The sequence below is a fragment of the Pristiophorus japonicus genome, chromosome 15, assembly GCF_044704955.1.
Source record: "Pristiophorus japonicus isolate sPriJap1 chromosome 15, sPriJap1.hap1, whole genome shotgun sequence".
Classification (NCBI taxonomy): domain Eukaryota; kingdom Metazoa; phylum Chordata; class Chondrichthyes; family Pristiophoridae; genus Pristiophorus; species Pristiophorus japonicus.
The window spans coordinates 108,632,421-108,652,772 of record NC_091991.1 but is presented as its reverse complement, the minus strand read 5'-3'; the positions used below and the strand labels follow the sequence as shown (position 1 = coordinate 108,652,772).

Below are 20,352 nucleotides of genomic sequence, written 5' to 3'. Positions count from 1 at the left end.
GAGGCAGGAAGTAAAGGGTAATGGTTGATGGGTGTTTTTGTGACTGGAAGGAAGTTTTCCAGTTGGGTTCCACAGGGCTCAGTACTGGGTCCCTTGCTTTTTGTGGTATATTTCAATGATTTGGATTTGAATGTTGGGGGAATGATTAAGAAGTTTGCAGATGATCCAAAAATTGGCCATGTGGTTCATCATGAAGAAGAAAGCTGTTGACTGCATGAAGATATCAACAATAACTTGTATTTATATAGCGCCTTTAACATAGTAAAACATCCCAAGGCACTTCACAACAGTGTTATGGACAAACAGATAAATTTGACACCGAGCCACGGAAGAAATTAAGGCAAATGACCAAAAGCTTGGTCAAAGAGTAGGTTTTAAGGAGCGTCTTAAAGGAGGAAAGAGAGGTAGAGAAGCGGAGAGGTTTTAGCGAGGGAGTTCCAGAGCTTATGGCCCAGGCAGCTGAAGGCACGGCCATCGATGGTTGAGCAGTTATAATGAGGGATGTTCAAGAGGACAGAATTTGAGAAGCGCAGACATCTTGTGGGATTGTGAGGCTGAGAAAGATTACAGAGATATGGAGGGGCAAGTACATGGAGTAATTTGTAAACAAGGATGAGAATTTTGAAATCGAGGCGTTGCTTAACCAGGAGCCAATGTAGGTCAGCGAGCACAGGGGTGATGGGTGATAGTGACTTGGTGCGGGTTAGTACACGGGCTGCTGAGTTTTGGATGACCTCAAGTTTACGTAGTGTGGAATGTGGGAGGCCGGCCAGGAGTGCGTTGGAGTAGTCAAGTCTAGAGGTAACAAAGGCATGGATGAGGGTTTCAGCAACAGAAGAGCTGAGGCAGGGGTGGAGACGGAAAATGTTACGGAGGTGGAAACGGGGGGTTTTAGTTATGCTGCAGATATGTGGCTGGAAACTCATTTCAAGGTCAAATATGACACCGAGGATGCGAACAGTCTTGTTCACCCTCAGATTGATGCTAGCGGGAGGGATGGAGTCGGTGGCTAGGGAACACAGTTTGTGGTGGGGTCTGGTCAGGTTGGCAGAACAGTGGTAAATGGAATTCAATCCAGAGAAGTGTGAGGTAATGCATTTGGGGAGGGCTAACAAGGCAAGGGAATACACATTAAATGGTAGGACATTGAAGTGTAGAGGAACAGAGGGACCTTACAGTGCATGTCCACAATTCCATGAAGGTAGCAGGACAGGGTAGATAAGGTGGTTAAGAGGGCATATGGAATACTTGCCTTTATTACCAGGGAGATTATGCTTGAACTGTATGAAACAGCTGGAGTACTGCGTGCAGTTCTGGTCACCGCATTACAGGAAAGATGTGATTGCACTAGACAGTGTACAGAGGAGATTTACGAGGATGTTGCCTGGACTGGAGAATTTTGGCTATGAGGAAAAATTGGATAAGCTGGGGTAGTTTTCTTTGGCGCAGAGGATTCTGAGGGGAAACCTTATTGAGATGTATAAAATTATGAGGGGCCTAGATAGAGTTGATAGGATGGACCTGTTTCTCTTAGCAGACGGATCAATAATCAGGGGGCATAGATTTAAACTAAGTGGTAGAGGAGAGGTTTAGAGGGAATTTGAGGAGAATGTTTTTCACCCAGAGGGTGGTGGGGGTCTAGAACTCTGCCTGAAAGGGTGGTAGAGGCAGGAATCCTCATAGCATTTAAAAAGTACTTGGATGTGCTGCTTGAAGTGCCGTAACTTACAGGGCTACAGACCAAGAGCTGGAAAGTGGGATTGGGCTCGATAGCTCTTGGTCGGCCAGCACTGACACGATGGGCCGAAATGGCCTCCTTCCGTGCTGTAAATTTCTATGATTCTATTAACCTTTGGGTGGCACCTTGTCAAATGCCGTCTGAAAATCCAAATACACCACATCTGTGGGTTCCCCCTTATCTGTTCTGTTAGTTACAACCTCTCAGAACTCTTAACAGAACCGTCAAAGATAGTGGGCAGAAACTTGCAGCCTCTCCGGGTGTGCACCATGTGCGCACGCGCTGGAAAAGGCCCAGCAAATGCCGGTTCTTGGCGTGCAATGCGTATGTGGCCAGAACTTTTGCGGTCTGTCGACAGACCGCTATCTTTGGCGGATTGCACGCATCCCCGGGAGAAGGACATCCGCGCGGGAGAGATCGGGCTATTTACCCAACTCCTGCCCAGTGAATGTCCTTCAAACTCTTTCGCCTGGTAAAAGCAGACGCATAGTCTATGTTTACCAGCATAAGAGTTTTAAAATATAGAAAAATTAAATTTAATCACTCATTTTTATATTAAAAGCTGTCCATTAAGGTAAGTTTATTTTTAATCCTATTAAAACATGTTTTTTTTTTAAATCCCCAAAATATTTTTTTCTAAAACATTCAATTTCAATTAATTTTAAATATGAGGCGTTTTTTAATTTATTGTGTTTTCTTATTTTTTGAGGGGTATTCTCATTGATAGTAATGGGAGCTTGTACAAACGGAGTTCCCATTATTATCAATGAGAATACTAGATGTTCATTGGCGATCCAGGCCCACGTGATCAATTACCGCCCCATCGGTCTACTCTCAATCATCAGCAAAGTGATGGAAGGTGTTGTCGACAGTGCTACCAAGCTGCACTTACTCCCCAATAACCTGCTCACCGATGCTCTGTTTGGCTTCTGCCATCACTGCCTTGGTCCAAACATGGACAACAAAGCTGAATTCCTGAGGTGAGATGAGAGTGTCTGCCCTTGACATCAAGGCTGTGCATTTGGCTATGAGATTACAGATTGTGGTGGAATACAATTCTGCTGCTGCTGATGGCCCACAGCGCCTCATGGATGCCCAATTTTGAGCTGCTAGATCTGTTCTGAATGTATCCCATTTAGCACGGTGGTAGTGCCACACAACACGATGGAGGGTGCCCTCAGTGTGAAGATGGGACTTCGTCTCCACAATGACTATGCGGCTACCAATGCTGTCATGGCCAGATGCATCTGCGACAGGTAGATTGGTGAGGACTAGGTCAAATTAGTTTTTCCCTCATGTTGGTTTTCTCACCAGTCTGGCAGATTTGTCCCTCAGGACTCGGCCAGCTCGGTCAGTAGTGGTGCTACCGAGCCACCCTTGGTGATGGACATTGAAGTCCCCCACCCAGAGTACATTCTGTGCCCTTGCTACCCTCAGTGCTACTTCCAAGTGGTGTTCAACATGGAGGAGTACTGATTCATCAGCTGAGGGAGGGCGGTAGGTGGTAATCAGCAGGAGGTTTCCTTGCCCATGCTTGACCTGAAGCCATGAGACTTCATGGCATCTGGAATCAATGTTGAGGATTCCCAGGGCCACTTCCTTCCGACTGTATACCACTGTGCCACCACCCCTGGTGGGTCTGTTCTGCTGGTGGGACAGGACATACCCAGGGATGGTGATGGAGGAGTCTGGGACATTTGAGTGCTTGTCCACAGATCCCTGAAAGTAGCAGGCCAGGTCGATAAGGTGGTTTAGAAGGCATACGGAATGCTTTCCTTTATTGGTCGAGGCATAGAATATAAGAGCAGGAAAGTTATGCTTAAATTGCATAATACTTTGGTTAGGCCACAGCTGGAGTACTGCGTGCAGTTCTGGTTGCCGTATTATAGGAAGGACGTGATTGCACTGGAGAGGATGCAGAGGAGATTTACTAGGATGCTGCCTGGAATGGAGAATCTTAGTTATGAGGACAGATTGGATAGGTTCAGTTTGTTCTCATTGGAACAGAGGAGGTTGAGAGGAGAACTCATGGAGGTGTACAAAATATTGAGGGGCCTGGACATGGTGGATAGTAAGGGCCTATTTCCATTAGTGGAGGGATGTATAACGAGGGGGCATAGTTTTAAGGTGGTTGGTGGAAGGTTTAGAGGAGATTTGAGGGGGGGAGGGCTTCTTTACGCAGAGGGTTGTGAGAATCTGGAACTTGCTGCTTGGAAGAGTGGTGGATGCAGAAACCCTCAGCACTTTTAAGAGATGACTGGATTGGCACTTAAAGTGCAGTAACCTGTTACGGACCGAGAGCTGGTAATTGGGATTCGACGAGATGACCTTTTGGCTGGCGCAGATATAATGGTAAGTACTGCAGGGCGCAGATATAATGGTAAGTACTGCAGGGAATCGAATACGGCCAGGGTGATGATCTGGACTAGTTTCGATCGCCTGGATGGGTCGGAGAGGAATTTTCCCAGATTTTTTTCTCCCTAAATTGGCCTGGGGTTTTAGCCTCTCCCAGAAGATCACATGGTTCTGGTTGGGATGGAGTATAGAATGTTTCAGTATAAGGGATGTCGCAGTTGTGTGGGGCGGACTGGTTGCTCTTTGCCTTTCCGTCATTGTTCCTAGGTTTATATGTAACCTTTAGGGCTGCTGACCGAGGGCCGTGCGGCTCTTTGTCGGCCGGTGCGGACACGATGGGCCGAAATGGCGGCCTCCTGCGCTGTAAATTTCTATGTTTCCAATGGCCGAAAGGTAAGATTCTGTGAGTGTGACTATATCAGGCTGTTGCTTGACTAGTCTGTGGGACAGCTTTCCCAATTTTGGCACAAGTCCCCAGATGTTAGCGAGGAGGACTTTGCCGGGTCGACTGGGCTGGGTGTGCTGTTGTCATGTCATGTCATGTCCGTGGCCGGTCCGTTTTTTTTTATTTGCTTGTCGTAGTGGTTTGTTACAACTGAGTGGCTTATTAGGCCATCCTGAGGGCAGTTAAGAGTCACAGACTTAAGAGCAGGACCAGGTAAGGGTGGAAGATTTCCTTCCCTAAAGGACATTAGTGTCAAGGTGGGTTTTTAACGACAATCTGATAGTTTCATGGTCACCATTACTGATGCCAGCTTTTTATTCCAGTTTTATTTAATTAACTGAATTTAAATTCCCGAGCTGCCGTGGTGGGATTTGAACTCGGGTCTCTGGATCATTAGCCCAGACCCCTGCATTACTAGTCCAGTAACATAACCACTGTGCTACCGTTCCCAGCTTCCTTGCCCATTAGGACTGGACCAAGTATTGAAGGCTTTAATCCCTGATTTATTTTTAAAATATCACTTCACACTCCTCAAAGAAAGATTGATGTTCCTGGATCACTTTACCGTTCCATTTGATGCTGCGCTGAGATATCGAGGCAGCTGTGTCCCTTGGCTGCTGTCATGATTGCTTAGCGTATGGAAATGCAGCTGGACGGTAGAAATACTCACTGATTTGGTCAGGGTTGTCATTTCTAAGAACCCGACCATTGAATATCAATGATACTTTCTGGCCTTTCTTTAACAGATTACATTTGGAGACAACCTTTAAACCCTCTCATCTCAAAATCAAAGTGGAAAATCTCTCGACGGTTTCTGTGGGATTATTTCTTTCCAGCAACTTGATGTATTAAAAAAAAATCAGTTTAATGTCAAATGTTGGCATGTCGGTGAATAGAATGTTTGCCCATGTCGACTTGTATGAAGCACAATAGATAAATTAAGGTCCTTGAGGCAATACTGTAATGTGTTCATCTGAATTCACCCAAAACCCAGGGAACAGGCTGTAGCCTGTGGGCTTCAATTATTTTCCTCAGCTAACCTTTCTTCATTCAGTGCTGTATTGAGCACACGGCACAAGTGAAAGTTCGATTATTTCCCTTTCAGCGAGCATGTACTTGTCAAATAGCTAACCACTCCACAATCTGCTGGACCCAGGCTCATGTCATACAGAACCACAGGAGCTTGCCCATCCCCAGCATTGGCATTGGCATGGTCAGCTGCCCTGAGCCCCAGTACCACATCCGTTGTCAGGGGAGGTAGGCAAATATCTGGCCGGTAATAACAGAATAATGATTCAACAGATGGGCTTTATCTTATTGCGCAGCTCCTAATTTAGCACGCAAGTAATAACTTTTATTTATATAGCATCTTTAACATAGTAAAACATCCCAAGGTGCTTCAATTGAATTCAATCATCAATTGAATCTCTGTTAGAATATAGAGATCCTCCCTCTATTCCGCGTCTGCTTCTTCCTTTTCCCCTTTGCTTCTCATTAACTGTTTTGCCCCTCCCTCTCCCCCTCCCCCTCCCTCTCTCCCCCTCCCCCTCCCTCTCTCCCCCTCCCCCTCCCTCTCTCCCCCTCCCCCTCTCTCTCTCCCCCTCCCCCTCCCTCTCTCCCCCTCCCCCTCCCTCTCTCCCCCTCCCCCTCCCCCTCCCTCTCTCCCCTCCCCCTCCCTCTCTCCCCTCCCCCTCCCTCTCTTCCCCTCCCCCTCCCTCTCTCCCCCTCCCCCTCCCTCTCTCCCCCTCCCCCTCTCCCCCTCCCCCTCCCTCTCTCCCCCTCCCCCTCCCTCTCTCCCCCTCCCCCTCCCTCTCTCCCCCTCCCTCTCTCCCCCTCTCCCCCTCCCTCTCTCCCCCTCCCCCTCTCCCCCTCCCTCTCTCCCCCTCCCTCTCTCCCCCTCCCCCTCTCCCCCTCCCTCTCTCCCCCTCCCTCTCTCCCCCTCCCTCTCTCCCCCTCCCTCTCTCCCCCTCCCTCTCTCCCCCTCCCTCTCTCCCCCTCCCTCTCTCCCCCTCCCTCTCTCCCCCTCCCTCTCTCCCCCTCCCTCTCTCCCCCTCCCTCTCTCCCCCTCCCTCTCTCCCCCTCCCTCTCTCCCCCTCCCTCTCTCCCCCTCCCTCTCTCCCCCTCCCTCTCTCCCCCTCCCTCTCTCCCCCTCCCTCTCTCCCCCTCCCTCTCTCCCCCTCCCTCTCTCCCCCTCCCTCTCTCCCCCTCCCTCTCTCTCCCTCCCCCTCCCTCTCTCTCCCTCCCCTCCCTCTCTCTCCCTCCCCTCCCTCTCTCTCCCTCCCCTCCCTCTCTCTCCCTCCCCTCCCTCTCTCTCCCTCCCCCTCCCTCTCTCCCTCCCCCGCCCTCTCTCCCTCCCCCGCCCTCTCTCCCCCTCCCCCTCTCCCCCTCCCCCGCCCTCTCTCTTCCCCCCACCTCTCTTTCCCCCCCCCCTCCCTATCTTTCCCCCCCCACTCTCTCCCTCTTAATAACAACAAAATAATAGGAGCAGGAGTAGGCCATACGGCCCCTCGAGCCTGCTTCACCATTCAGTAAGATCATGGCTAGTCTTCGGCCTGAACTCCCCTTTTCCGCTTGATGCTCCTAGATTCCAAAAATGTACCTATTGCAGCTTTGAATAAACTCAACGCCACAGCAACCATAGCTCTTTTGGGTAGAGATTTTGAAAGATTCACCACCCTCTGAGTAAAGAAATTCCCCCATTGTCGCTCATTCCCTCAAAAATTCTTGTTTAATTGCGTAGAACTTTTATATTTTCTTTCATTCCCCTTAGTAATACTGTTCCCAACTCTTCATGGACTTGCTAATCTTTATTCTTAATTTCTTGAAACAGTGTTCGCTTTATTTATCGTGCAATGCTTTCACATGTGCTGAAAGGCTAACCGGGTTTGTACCTGCTCTGTTTCCAGGTGTTGCGTGACATTCTGAAGGAGGTACAGGGGAACATGGTGCCGAGGAGTATGTTGAAGGAATGGGCTTTGCACACCTTCCCTAATGCCACTGACTACTGGACCTTTCGAAAGATGTTCACCATCCAGCTCGCATTAATTGGTTTTGCTGAGTTTGTGCTCCACCTGAACCGCCTTAATCCAGAGATGCTTCAAATCGCACAGGTACGCACATAGTCCCTTCTTAACATCATTGTCCTTCCATTACAGAAGTTTGGGTGGTTTTAAAGGGTTTTTTTGTTACATAAACCTGCTAGCAGACCACATTCATCGCAGTAAGTTTTATAGACATGCTGTGACTGTCACTGAATTTGAACAGGCCTGGTGTAGTTACCGCAAGTTCAAATGTGTGGTGTCCACTGCCAGTCTGCAAGGAGCCCGAAGCAGGTGCAGCTAATGGTCCTTGCAGAGCTAAAGACTATTTATGTAACTAATTTGAAGCAATTTAAACAAAATGGTTATTGCACTGAGTAAAAATGAATCCAGTGAGAGCAATGAACTGTGTGCCTGTATTGGGGGCTTGTGTCGAGCTATATTTTATAGCTCTTGGTTTTGTCTCATGCCAAAGTAATTACTGCTTTGATTTATTAAAACAAGGCCATCTCAATCTCATTTCTTCTTGATTCATTTTAAAATGATTAAAGGTGAACTTTTCACTTGTCGATGCAAAGATTGCATTGCGGAACTATTTTTTAAAACAAAGGAAGTAATGTGACTTTATAACTTGAGGCGATGTTATTTTCTGTCATTATCCGTCTATCTGACAATGTATTTACACACACAAACAGGCCAATCAGCTCAACAGGTCCACACCAGTGTTTATGTTGTACACGAGCCTCCTCCCACCCTGTTTCATCAACCCTATCAACATATCCTTGTATTCCTTTCTCCCTCATGTGTTTATCTCATCATCATAGGCAGTCCCTCAAAATCGAGGAAGACTTGCTTCCACTCTAAAAGTGAGTTCTCAGGTGACTGAACAGTCCAATATGGGAATTACAGTCTCTGTCACAGGTGGGACAGACAGTGGTTGGAGGAAAGGGTGGGTGGGGAGTCTGGTTTGCCGCACGCTCCTTCCGCTGTCTGCATCCCTCTAACTGCATCTATACTATCCACCACAGCCACTCCCTGTGGGAGCGAGTTCCACATTCTCACCACTCTCTGGGTAAAGAAGTTTCTCCTAAATTGCCTATTGGATTTATTAGTGACCCCTATATTTATCACCCCTATTCTGATCTCCCCCACAAATGGAAACATCTTCTCTCTCTCTCTCTCCTATAAAACCCTTTCAAAATCTTAAAGACCTCCATCAGGTCAACCCTCAGTCATTTTTCCAGCCTGTTCAGCGTACTCTGAAAGTTATAATCTCTCAGTTCTGGCATCATTCTAGTAAATCTTTGTTGCACCTTCCCCAGCGCCCCTCTCCTATTTATAATATGGAGACCAGAACTGTTCGTCATACTCTGTGTGGTCTAACCACGGCAGCTAACCATACAAGCTAACGTAACAACTCTGCTTTTCAATTCTACCCCTCTAGAAATGAGCCCCAGTGATTTGCTTGCGTGTTTATAGTAACATAGAAACATAGAAAATAAGTGTAGGAGTAGGCCCTTCGAGCCTGCACCGCCATTCATTGAGTTCATGGCTGAACATGCAACTTCAGGCCTTATTAACCCGTGTCGCTACTTTGTGATTGATGTATCTGTCGCCCCAGATTCCGCTGCTCCTCTGCCCCATTTACACACTTATTTCCCAGAGTATGTGGCCTCCTTATTCTTCCTATCACGATGTACCACCTCACACTTTCTATATTGAAGTTCATTTGCGAATTACATGCCCATTCTGCAAGTTTATTAATATCTTCCTGTATTTTGTCGCAGTCCTCTCTATTAACTACACCTCACAATTTGGTGTTGTCCACACATTTTGAAATTGTACTTCTGATTCCCGAGCCCAAATTGTTAATGTAAATTGTGAACAACAGTAATTCCAGTACTGGTCCTTGTGGAACACCACGTCCCACCTTTTGATAGTCGAAGCAACTACTTTAAAACTCTACTGAATGTTTTCTGTTTTGTAGTCAGCTTGCTATCCATTCTGCTACTTGTCCCCTTACTCCAAGTGTTCTGACCTCAGTCATGAGTCTACTATGCGGTACCTTATCAAAGGCCTTTTGAAAATACAAATATATTGTGTCTACTGCATAACCCTTGTCTACCCTTTCTGTTACTCCTTCAATAAGGTTAGTAAAGCACGGCCTTGTCTTCTGAAATCCCTGCTGACTTACTATATTTTCATGATGTGTAAAAGTATACATTCTGCAAACTCCAGCCATTACTGATTGAGAACTGCTTAATTTTTTTAAGTATCAATAATACCCAGTCATCGTTAAATGGTGTACCAAAAAGTTAGTCCTCCACTGCTACCCTCGTAACGTAAATGTCAAAAATCTTCAGGTTTATAAAAAGCAAATGAATTGAACAGAATGGATGAACTTCTCCAGCGATCAGTGGAAGCCAGGCAGCAAGGTGGTGTCTTCAAAGTCATTGTTTCCAATTTATGTGATCGAGTTTTATAGCTTCCTAATCCACCCTGTCGCACAGATTAAAGATCGCAATGAATTTATCAGCCAAAAAGGACCTAGAGCTGGTAAGTGGGATTAGACTGGATAACCTCTTGTTGGCCAGCGTAGATACGATGGTAAGTAATGCAAGGAATCGAATATGGCCAGGGTGATCTGGACTAGTTTTGATCGCCTGGATGGGTCGGAGAGGAATTTTCCCAGATTTTTTTTCCCCCAATTGGTCTGGGGTTTTATCTGTTTTTTTTGCCTCTCCCAGGAGATCACATGGCTGCGGTTGGGGTGGAGTGTAGAATGTTTCAGTATAAGGGGTGTCACAGTTGTGTGGGGCGGACTGGTTGGGCCGGGTGCTCTTTACCTTTCCGCCATTGTTCATTGTTCAATATTTAACCTTCAGGGCTGCTGCAAGGGCCGTGTGACTCTTTGTCGGCCGGCGTGGACACGATGGGCCGAAATGGCCTCCTTCTGCGCTGTAAATTTCTGTGTTTCTAAAAGGTGCTTTAAACCCTTCTCTCGCTCAGTTACGTTAAAGAGCTCCTACCCTTGGTTAATGAGCTTATTTGAAAGTTGAAAGAAAGAGCTTGCACTTGTACAGTCCCCAGGATGCCCCAAAGGGCTGTGCTATTGAACTACACAACCTGAGATTACATAGAATCTAACATTTTTCAGCACAGGATCGGGAAGAGGCCGTTAAACCCTCAAGCCTGCTCCATCAATGAGATCATGGCTGATCTGTACCTTAACCCCATTTACCAGCCTTCGCTCCATGTCCCTCGATACCCTTACCCAACTAAAATCTGTCGCTCTCAGTCTTGAACACGAAGGCAGAATATTATCTGAATGGTGGCAGATTAGGAAAAGGGTAGGTGCAACGAGACCTGGGTGTCATGGTTCATCAATCATTGAAGGTTGACATGCAGGTAGCAGGCGGTGAAGAAGGCAAATGGTATGTTGGCCTTCATAGCTAGGGGATTTGAGTATAGGAGCAGGGAGGTTTTACTGCAGTTGTACAGGGCCTTAGTGAGGCCTCACCTGGAATATTGTGTTCAGTTTTGGTCTCTTAATCTGAGGAAGGACGTTCTTGCTCTAGAGGGAGTGCAGCGAAGGTTCACCAGACTAATTCCAGGGATGGCTGGACTGTCATATGAGGAGAGACTGGATCAACTGGGCCTTTATTCATTAGTTTAGAAGGATGAGAGGGGATCTCAAGATTCTGACAGGACTGGACAGGTTAGATGCGGGAAGAATGTTCCCAAGGTTGGGGAAGTCCAGAACCAGGGGACATAGTCTTAGGATAAAGGGAAGGCCATTTAGGACTGAGATGAGGAGAAACTTCTTCACTCAGAGAGTTATTAACCTGTGGAATTCCCTGCTGCAGAGAGTTGTTGATGTCAGTTCATTGGATATATTCAAGAGGGAGTTAGATATGGCCCTTATGGCTAAGGGGATTAAGGGGTATGGAGAGAAAGCAGGAAAGGGGTACAGAGGGAATGATCAGCCATGATCTTATTGAATGGCGGTGCAGACTCGAAGGACCGAATGGCCTACTCCTGCACCTATTTTCTATGTTTCTATGAAAGCTGTATTTGTCACCAGCATATACATTGCCTGTTGGCGGAGAGAATTCCAGATTTCATAAAATTATAGAAATTTATAGCACGGAAGGAGGCCATTTTGACCCATCGTGTCCGCTCTGGCTGACCGAGAGCTAGCCAGCTCATTTTCCAGCTCTAGGTCTGCAGTCCTGCAGGTTACAGCACTTCAAGTGCACATCCAAGTATTTATTAAATGTGGTGAGGGTTTCTCCTTCTACCACCCTTTCAGGCAGCGAGTTCCAGACCCACAGCACCCTCTGGGTGAAGACATTTCTCCTCTATATCTCCCCCCAATTACTTTAAAACTATACCCCTTCTGCCAAGGGAATTAGGTCTGTCCTATCCACTCTATCCAGGCTTCTCAATTTTATACACCTCAATCAGTTCTGCCCTCAGCCTCCTCTGTTCCAAAGAAAACAGATCCAGCATCTGCAATCTTTCCTCATAGTCAAAATTGTCCAGTCCAGGCAACATTCTTGTAAATCTCCTCTGCACCCTTCCTAGTGCAATCACATCTTTCCTGTAATGTGGTGACCAGAACTGCACGCAGTACTCCAGCTGGGGCCTAACCAGTGTTTTATACAATTCAAGCATAACCTCCCTGCTCTTGTATTCTCTGCCTCGACTAATAAAGGCAAGTATTCCGTATGCCTTCTTAACCACCTCATCTATCTGGCCTGCTACCTTCAGGGATCTGTGGACCTGCACTCCAAGGTCCCTTTGTTCCTCTTCACTTTTCAGTGTCCTACCATTTAATGTATATTCCCTTGTCTTGTTAGCCTTCCCCAAATGCATTACCTCACACTTCTCCAGATTGAATTCCATTTGCCACTGTTCTGCCCACTTGACCAGTTCATTGATATCTTCCTGCAGTCCGCAGCTTTCTTCTTCATTACCAACCACACGGCCGATTTTAGTATCATCTGTAAACTTCTTAATCATACCCCCTACATTCAAGTCCATTTCACTACCCTTTGTGTGAAAAAGTGCTTCCGATTTCCCTCCTAAATGGCCTAGCTGTAATTTTAAGATTATGACCCTTTGTTATTGATTTCCTCGCTAGAGGAAATCGTTTCTCTGGATCTGTCCTTTTAACATTTCAAACATCTCGATCAGATCGGTAGTTCTGTTTGTCATGTGGCTGGGTTGTAGAAAACAAGCAGACATAATCTGGACTAGAAATCTGCATTTGTTACCCAGCAAATTGCCCGACTGAGGTAAAGGTGTGTATATTTAACATTGGTGAGGCTTTAATTATCAGTTGGTGTTTCGGTCCGGGATGACGCAGAAAGCTTGTGTGAGGAAGTGGTATTGCAATGAAGAAATGTCTTTGGCTGTGCTATTGATCGGCACAATGAGATCACATTGTCAATTCAATTGACCCCTTGAATGAAAAACAAAAGATAGTGATATCTTCGACCCCTGTGTATGTTTCCCCTTTAATGAATGCAATGTTTGGTGCTGGTTGTACATTTCTATCAGCCCTGTTTTTTTACTGACCGGGATCCTGTTGTTTGACCTTGTGTTTCAGGACACCGGGAAGCTCAACGTTGCCTACTTCAGGTTTGATATCAATGACTCCACCGGCGATCTGGATGCCAATCGCCCTGTGCCTTTCCGGCTCACTCCAAATATCTCGGAGTTTCTCACCACCATCGGAGTGTCGGGGCCGCTCACTGCCTCCATGATAGCTGTCGCCAGATGTTTTGCCCAGCCTAACTTTAAAGTAAGGCCATACAGTGTCTCGTTCCGTGTTACTCGTCTGTCAACGGGGGTGGGATTGCGCCCAAAGATGGTGGATGCTTGACTTGCTTCGGTACAATCTGTTCCAATTCCCAACGCAGGAATGGGAAGGTGAAAAATTCCGGTTTTGATTGCCCATTCAATCTTAGACCCTCAGACCACGAGCGTAGAAAATACTGAGGTTTGCATCAGAAATTACTTCTCTTGTCGTGATACTAGTATGTCTGCGCTCCTTCATACTGTGTGCAGGCAGCACTGCTCACCACAAGACCCGCCTTACACATTGGCATCTTGAGCCTCGAGCAAGTCAGTGAGTCGCTCTGTATATTTCGCAGTGCGCCATTTGCTGCGCTGTCCCGGCGAAAGCCTGCCTTCCCATCCCGAGGGGCATCTCTCTGGAAAGACTGCCAGCATCAGGGCTTCTTTCTCAACCTTCCTGTCGGGACCCTGACTGTTTTCAATCGTGCATTCTTTTTAACAAAATACATTGCTGCCATCGGGAAAGGAAAAGAAAGAACCGTGCATTTCTCTAGCGCCTTTTGCGGCCTCAGGACACAACGTAGCGCTTTACAGCCAATGAAGTACTTTTTGGAGTGTAGTGACTGTTGTGATGTGTGCAAACGCGGCAGCCAGTTTGCACACAGCAAGTTCCCACAAACAGCAATATTATAATCTGTTTTTAGTGATAAATATTGGTCCCAGGACACCTAGGAGAGCGTCTCTGCTCGTTTTCAAAATAGTACCTCATGATCCTTTACTGACAGGGCAGGCGGGGCCTCGTTTTAACGTCTCCTCTGACAGTGCAGCACTCCCTCAGTACTGCCCCTCCGACAGTGGGGCACTCCCTCGGCGCTGCCCCTCCGACAGTGGGGCACTCCCTCAGCACTGCCCCTCCGACAGTGGGGCACTCCCTCAGCACTGCCCCTCCGACAGTGGGGCACTCCCTCAGTACTACCCCTCCGACAGTGGGGCACTCCCTCGGCGCTGCCCCTCCGACGGTGCACCTCTCCCTCAGCACGGCCCCTCCGAGGGTGCGGCGCTCCCACTGAGCCATGCCTGACACTGCGACTGTTTGTAGTCAAGGTTACAGCGAAATGCATTTTTGTGAGCATTCCGGAGAACATTCTTGCATTGCCTCATTGAAATAGGTAAGTGGTTTATGTGTTGGTATTGCTTGGGATATAATCAGCCCAGGCTCTTTGACATATTTGTGGGATCTTTCAGTGATAAATGATGAGCTCCATTGAATTTCTAACCAGAATAAAATAAGTCTGTATAGTAGCCAGGCCTGTCAGACACCTAGCTTTTTTGATTAGCACGCTGTCCCATTTAATTTTCTCTTTATTGAAAAATTCCGCTTTGATGGTCGGGTTAACACACTGTCATAAATGATTCAAATATGATGTCTGTTACAATTCCTGTAGTGCGTGAGGTTTCTGCGCTCGAGGTAAAGCATAGTCACTCGGTCCTTCAGGTCTCTGCCTTGGCACAAGTGTTTCTTCTATGTCACATACCCACCCCTCCTCTCCTTCTCCCCCCACCCCTCCTCTCCTTCTCCCCCCACCCCTCCTCTCCTTCTCCCCCCACCCCTCCTCCCCCCACCCCTCCTCCCCCCACCCCTCCTCCCCCCACCCCTCCTCCCCCCACCCCTCCTCCCCCCACCCCTTCTCCCCCACCCCCCCCCCTCCTCGCCCCCCCCCCCACCTCCCCCCCCCCCTCCCCCCCACCTCCCCCCCCCCCCCCTTCCCCCCCTCCTCCCCTCCTCCCCCCCCACCCCCCTCCCCCACCCCTCCCCCCCACCCCTCCTCCCCCCACCCCTCCTCCCCCACCCCTCCTCCCCCCCACCCCTCATCCCCCCCCCCCTCCCCCCCCCCTCCTCCCCCCACCCCTCCTCCCTTTCTCCCCCCACCCCTCCTCTCCTCCTCCCCCCACCCCTCCTCCCCCCACCCCTCCTCCCCCCACCCCTCCTCCCCCCCACCCCTCCTCCCCCCACCCCTCCTCCCCCCACCCCTCCTCCCCCCACCCCTCCTCCCCCCACCCCTCCTCTCCCCCCCCACCCCCCTCCCCCCACCCCTCCTCTCCTTCTCCCCCCACCCCTCCTCTCCTTCTCCCCCCACCCCTCCTCTCCTTCTCCCCCCACCCCTCCTCTCCTTCTCCCCCCACCCCTCCTCTCCTTCTCCCCCCACCCCTCCTCTCCTTCTCCCCCCACCCCTCCTCTCCTTCTCCCCCCACCCCTCCTCTCCTTCTCCCCCCACCCCTCCCTCCTTCTCCCCCCACCCCTCCTCTCCTTCTCCCCCCACCCCTCCTCTCCTTCTCCCCCCCACCCCTCCTCTCCTTCTCCCCCCACCCCTCCTCTCCTTCTCCCCCCCACCCCTCCTCTCCCCACCCCTCCTCCCCCCACCCCTCCTCTCCTTCTCCCCCCACCCCTCCTCTCCTTCTCCCCCCCACCCCTCCTCTCCTTCTCCCCCCCACCCCTCCTCTCCTTCTCCCCCCACCCCTCCTCTCCTTCTCCCCCCACCCCTCCTCTCCTTCTCCCCCCACCCCTCCTCTCCTTCTCCCCCCACCCCTCCTCTCCTTCCTCCCCCCACCCCTCCCTCTCCTTCTCCCCCCACCCCTCCTCTCCTTCTCCCCCCCACCCCTCCTCTCCTTCTCCCCCCACCCCTCCTCTCCTTCTCCCCCCACCCCTCCTCTCCTTCTCCCCCCACCCCTCCTCTCCTTCTCCCCCCACCCCTCCTCTCCTTCTCCCCCCACCCCTCCTCTCCTTCTCCCCCCACCCCTCCTCTCCTTCTCCCCCCCCACCCCTCCTCTCCTTCTCCCCCCCCACCCCTCCTCTCCTTCTCCCCCCCACCCCTCCTCTCCTTCTCCCCCCCACCCCTCCTCTCCTTCTCCCCCCCACCCCTCCTCTCCTTCTCCCCCCCCACCCCTCCTCTCCTTCTCCCCCCCACCCCTCCTCTCCTTCTCCCCCCCACCCCTCCTCTCCTTCTCCCCCCACCCCTCCTCTCCTTCTCCCCCCACCCCTCCTCTCCTTCTCCCCCCACCCCTCCTCTCCTTCTCCCCCCACCCCTCCTCTCCTTCTCCCCCCACCCCTCCTCTCCTTCTCCCCCCACCCCTCCTCTCCTTCTCCCCCCACCCCTCCTCTCCTTCTCCCCCCACCCCTCCTCTCCTTCTCCCCCCACCCCTCCTCTCCTTCTCCCCTCACCCCTCCTCTCCTTCTCCCCCCACCCCTCCTCTCCTTCTCCCCCCACCCCTCCTCTCCTTCTCCCCCCACCCCTCCTCTCCTTCTCCCCCCACCCCTCCTCTCCTTCTCCCCCCACCCCTCCTCTCCTTCTCCCCTCACCCCTCCTCTCCTTCTCCCCCCACCCCTCCTCTCCTTCTCCCCCCACCCCTCCTCTCCTTCTCCCCCCACTCCCTACTCCCCTCTCCTCACCTCCCCCCTTTCCCCTCCACTCCCCCTCACCCGCTCCCCTCTCCTCCTCCTCATTCCCCATACTCCCTTCTCCCCATCCCTGCTCTCCTCCCTCACCCCACCTTGCCCCCTCCCCTCCACTCGCGCTTCCTCCCCCACTCCCCTCTCCTCGCCCCCCTCATTCCCGTCTCCTCCTTGCCCCCATTGCTCCCCTTTCCTCCTCGCTCTCTTCGCCCCCCCTCTCCTCCTCGCCCAGAATTTCACAAATGGCTAGTTTTTCTGGAGTTCGCAGTATTAATCATATTTATGTGGTAGTTGATGTACTGCAAGTAAGATGATGCCTGAATTGAGCGGGTGTTCAGATCACGGGCTAAATGAGACGCTCCTAATGCCAAGTCCCCAGCTTGGGGTAAACTCGGTATCTTAACGGCTCTGGAATATTTCATGGGCCACAAAATAAATGGATGATTCTGACTAAAGTTTGTAGTTACTTTCATTGTTCTTCTATTCTCACTAATCTGTGCATGCAAAAGTTGCCGCAGGTTTTGTCGAGCACAGAAGGAGGCCATTAGGCCTAACGTTGCTGTGCCGCTCTTTGACAGGACTATCCCAATCAATCCCACTCCCCTGCTCTTCCTCATAACCCTGCAAATCTTTCCTTTTCAAGTATTTATCTATTTGAAAGTTACCATTGAATCTGCTCCCGGTGCCCTTTCAGGCAGGTGCATTCCCGATCACAGCAACTGCCTGGTTTTTCTTTCTCTAAGCAATGCAGTGGTTGAACATGCCTGGTTTGTACATGTTTTGGGGGGGAAAAGGATAAATCCCAGCGATCCCAGCTGGCTTTATGATTAAAATGCTGTCTTTTCTTTTACTGTGTGCGCTTTTTTTCTCATTTCACATCCAATCGATGAAAGAATATGACTTATTACACTGGCTGTACTGGGAGACAGCTCCCTTGGTTATTCTGTTAATTATAGATAATTATCCAATTTTCTTCTCCGCGCAGGTTGATGGTATTCTGAAAGCTGTGCTGCGCGATGAAATAATTGCCTGGCACAAGAAGACGCAGGAGGACACATCCTCACCGCTCTCGGCAGCTGGCCAGCCCGAGAACATGGACAGCCAGCAGCTGGTCTCGCTGGTGCAGAAGGCAGTGACTGCCATCATGACCCGACTGCACAGCCTGGCCCAGTTCGAGGGCGGCGAGAGCAAAGTCAACACGCTGGTGGCGGCCGCAAACAGCCCGGACAACCTGTGTCGCATGGACCCCGCCTGGCACCCGTGGCTGTGACCCCTGGGGAAAACGGGGCGGGACGCTGGCTTGTTGGTGCACCGTGCAGTTTTAGACGCACCGAATTCTGTGAATTTTGGGGGGGGGATTTAACCACCTGCACCTCCGGTTTTCTGACACTTTTTTTTCTGCGTTGCTCTGGTGGATCATGCGTGACTTCTAGTTTTTAAAGATGGAACCATTGATTGAAACCTGCACGGGGGGTGGGGGAGCAGGGTTATTAAAATAATAATACCGTGAACTTTGTGACACTGCGGTTGTAGTAAATGCTTTGGCAGCATTACTAGCAGCTGACTGCTCTGGGGAGGTTACTTTCAGTGAGCGCGATGCTAAGCGTGCAAAGTGCGGAGGGTGGGGAGTGTGTCTCACTGTTAATGTGAGAGAAGCATTCAGTGAATGACTCTGGGGTTGGGGGGGGGGTAACCTCGACCAGAGTGTTTGTTGCAACAGCTGAAAGTTTAACATTGCGCCAGTAAAGTTTACCATCAAGTGCAACAATTAGTAACTGCACACTTGTGTCCTGAACTGGGGACTAGAGACCGGGAATACTGCATGAGTGAGCCAGGTTACTAAATGGTTTTAATTATGCACTACTTGGCATTGTTTGTCAAACACAGCAGGATTCCTGCACGTTTTTTTTAAAATCACACTTACCACAGAGTATTTCTATAAACAGATGCCTTTTCGTAAATTATTTCCAGAAAGGTTTGGGTTTGGGGGGGGTGTGAGGGTTTCTGTTGATACAATAACAAGCAAGTACTGCACTTTTGTACGATTCAGGAAGTATTGCGGTTTCAGGCGTCAGTGTTTTTACTGTTTTGTGCCGGTCTCGAGAGTCGCCAGTTCAAGTTGGGAGGAATCCGTTTCTCCAGGGTGTCAGCATTTAGCTATCAGAGCGGAAAGGTCGGCTGAATGTATAAAATAGCTGCTTTCATTTTCTTTTCTTTGTCGCATTCTGAAAAGTGAGCCATCACTGAAATTTAACACGTCGTTCATTCTGTGTCCTGTACCAAATACAAAGTTATTCCAGTCGGTGTTAGTGCTGAAATATACAATCGGCGAGGTACACGAATAAGGTTGGGTGTGAGTCGCATCCCATTTGTACTGTTCAAAATGCCTCCACAAGGGTTTTGTGGGCTTTTCCAGGGTATTCGAGACAGCATTACATCTTTTCAAAAGCAATGTGTTTTTACTGATACAAGTCAGTTTTAGTCCTGTACATCTTCTATAAAGTTCAGAGCTCCCAGGCCAGTGTTTTGTAATTTATCAACTTTTTACTTTTACTTTTTAAATAAAAAAATAATATTGAGTGCTTTGCCGACAATTACTTTGAGATTGTTCCATCATGTTAAAAAGAATTACATTTTGTACAGAACCTGTTTGCAAAGAAATAAACCATTTTATAATGAAAACCATTTTTGCTGGGGTACGTGTTTATTGGGAGGTTTTACTGATCATCAGGCACTCAGTTTGTCTTGTAGATGTGCTACATCACTCGTTAACGCAACAAAGCAGATTTTGCAGACGTCCTCCATTCTACACACCAAGTGCACAATATTTAATCGTCTTTCCCAGCACAGTGTCGGATTCTGCATCTGATTCCATGTCAGCATGGATTTATGAAAGGGAACGGGGCCCAGAAGAGCAGAGGACCCAGGGGCAGCACGGGCCAGCCCACACTGCACTAGGTCCGTGCAGCAGAGCAGATCTCCAGTCGTCCTGGTTAATCCTTGCCACTGGACCAAGACCTAGCTCTGTCAAGCCCGTGTGGTGGCTGGTGTGCAATGGTCACTTGTATTTGTATAGCACCTTTTCCAACCTCAGGATGTCCCAAAGCACTTTACAGCCAATGAAGTACTTTTGAAGTTAATCACTGTAACAATGTAGGAAATGCGGCAACCGATTTGCGCACAGCAAGCTCCCGCAAACAGCAATGAGCTAATGACCAGACCATCTGATTTTTTTTTTAAAAAGAGAGGAGATAGGCTGAGACTATCAATGCCAGTGATACCCACTGATCTGCTTGTCCGTTGGCCTTTTCCATTTCTGTCACACGTGGCTGGCGCGCTGAATATATTAATCCGTTGAATGAAAATTCATCATAAACCACATCAGGGGCAGGATAATTGTAACTCATTCACTGCCCAGATGGATTTCCTCTGAAGTGACAGATCCTGCAGTGATTCTGAGCAACCATCATCTTGGATACCAACTTGCATCTTCCCCTATCCAGTCTAACTGCATCTAAAG

The 20,352-nt window shown here is 49.5% G+C and overlaps 1 protein-coding gene across 1 annotated transcript in view; it reads left to right on the top strand.

Annotated features, from left to right (window-relative positions):
• The window catches only part of trrap (transformation/transcription domain-associated protein), a 236,575-nt gene extending 217,103 nt beyond the window's left edge, over positions 1–19,472 (top strand). Inside the window, exons 65-67 of the mRNA XM_070901735.1 lie at positions 7,445–7,648; positions 13,191–13,385; positions 17,818–19,472. Of these exons, the coding sequence (XP_070757836.1) occupies positions 7,445–7,648; positions 13,191–13,385; positions 17,818–18,102 (684 nt within the window). The 3' untranslated portion in view covers positions 18,103–19,472. The remainder of the gene's footprint in view (positions 1–7,444; positions 7,649–13,190; positions 13,386–17,817) is intronic.
• The last annotated feature ends 880 nt before the right edge of the window (positions 19,473–20,352 follow it).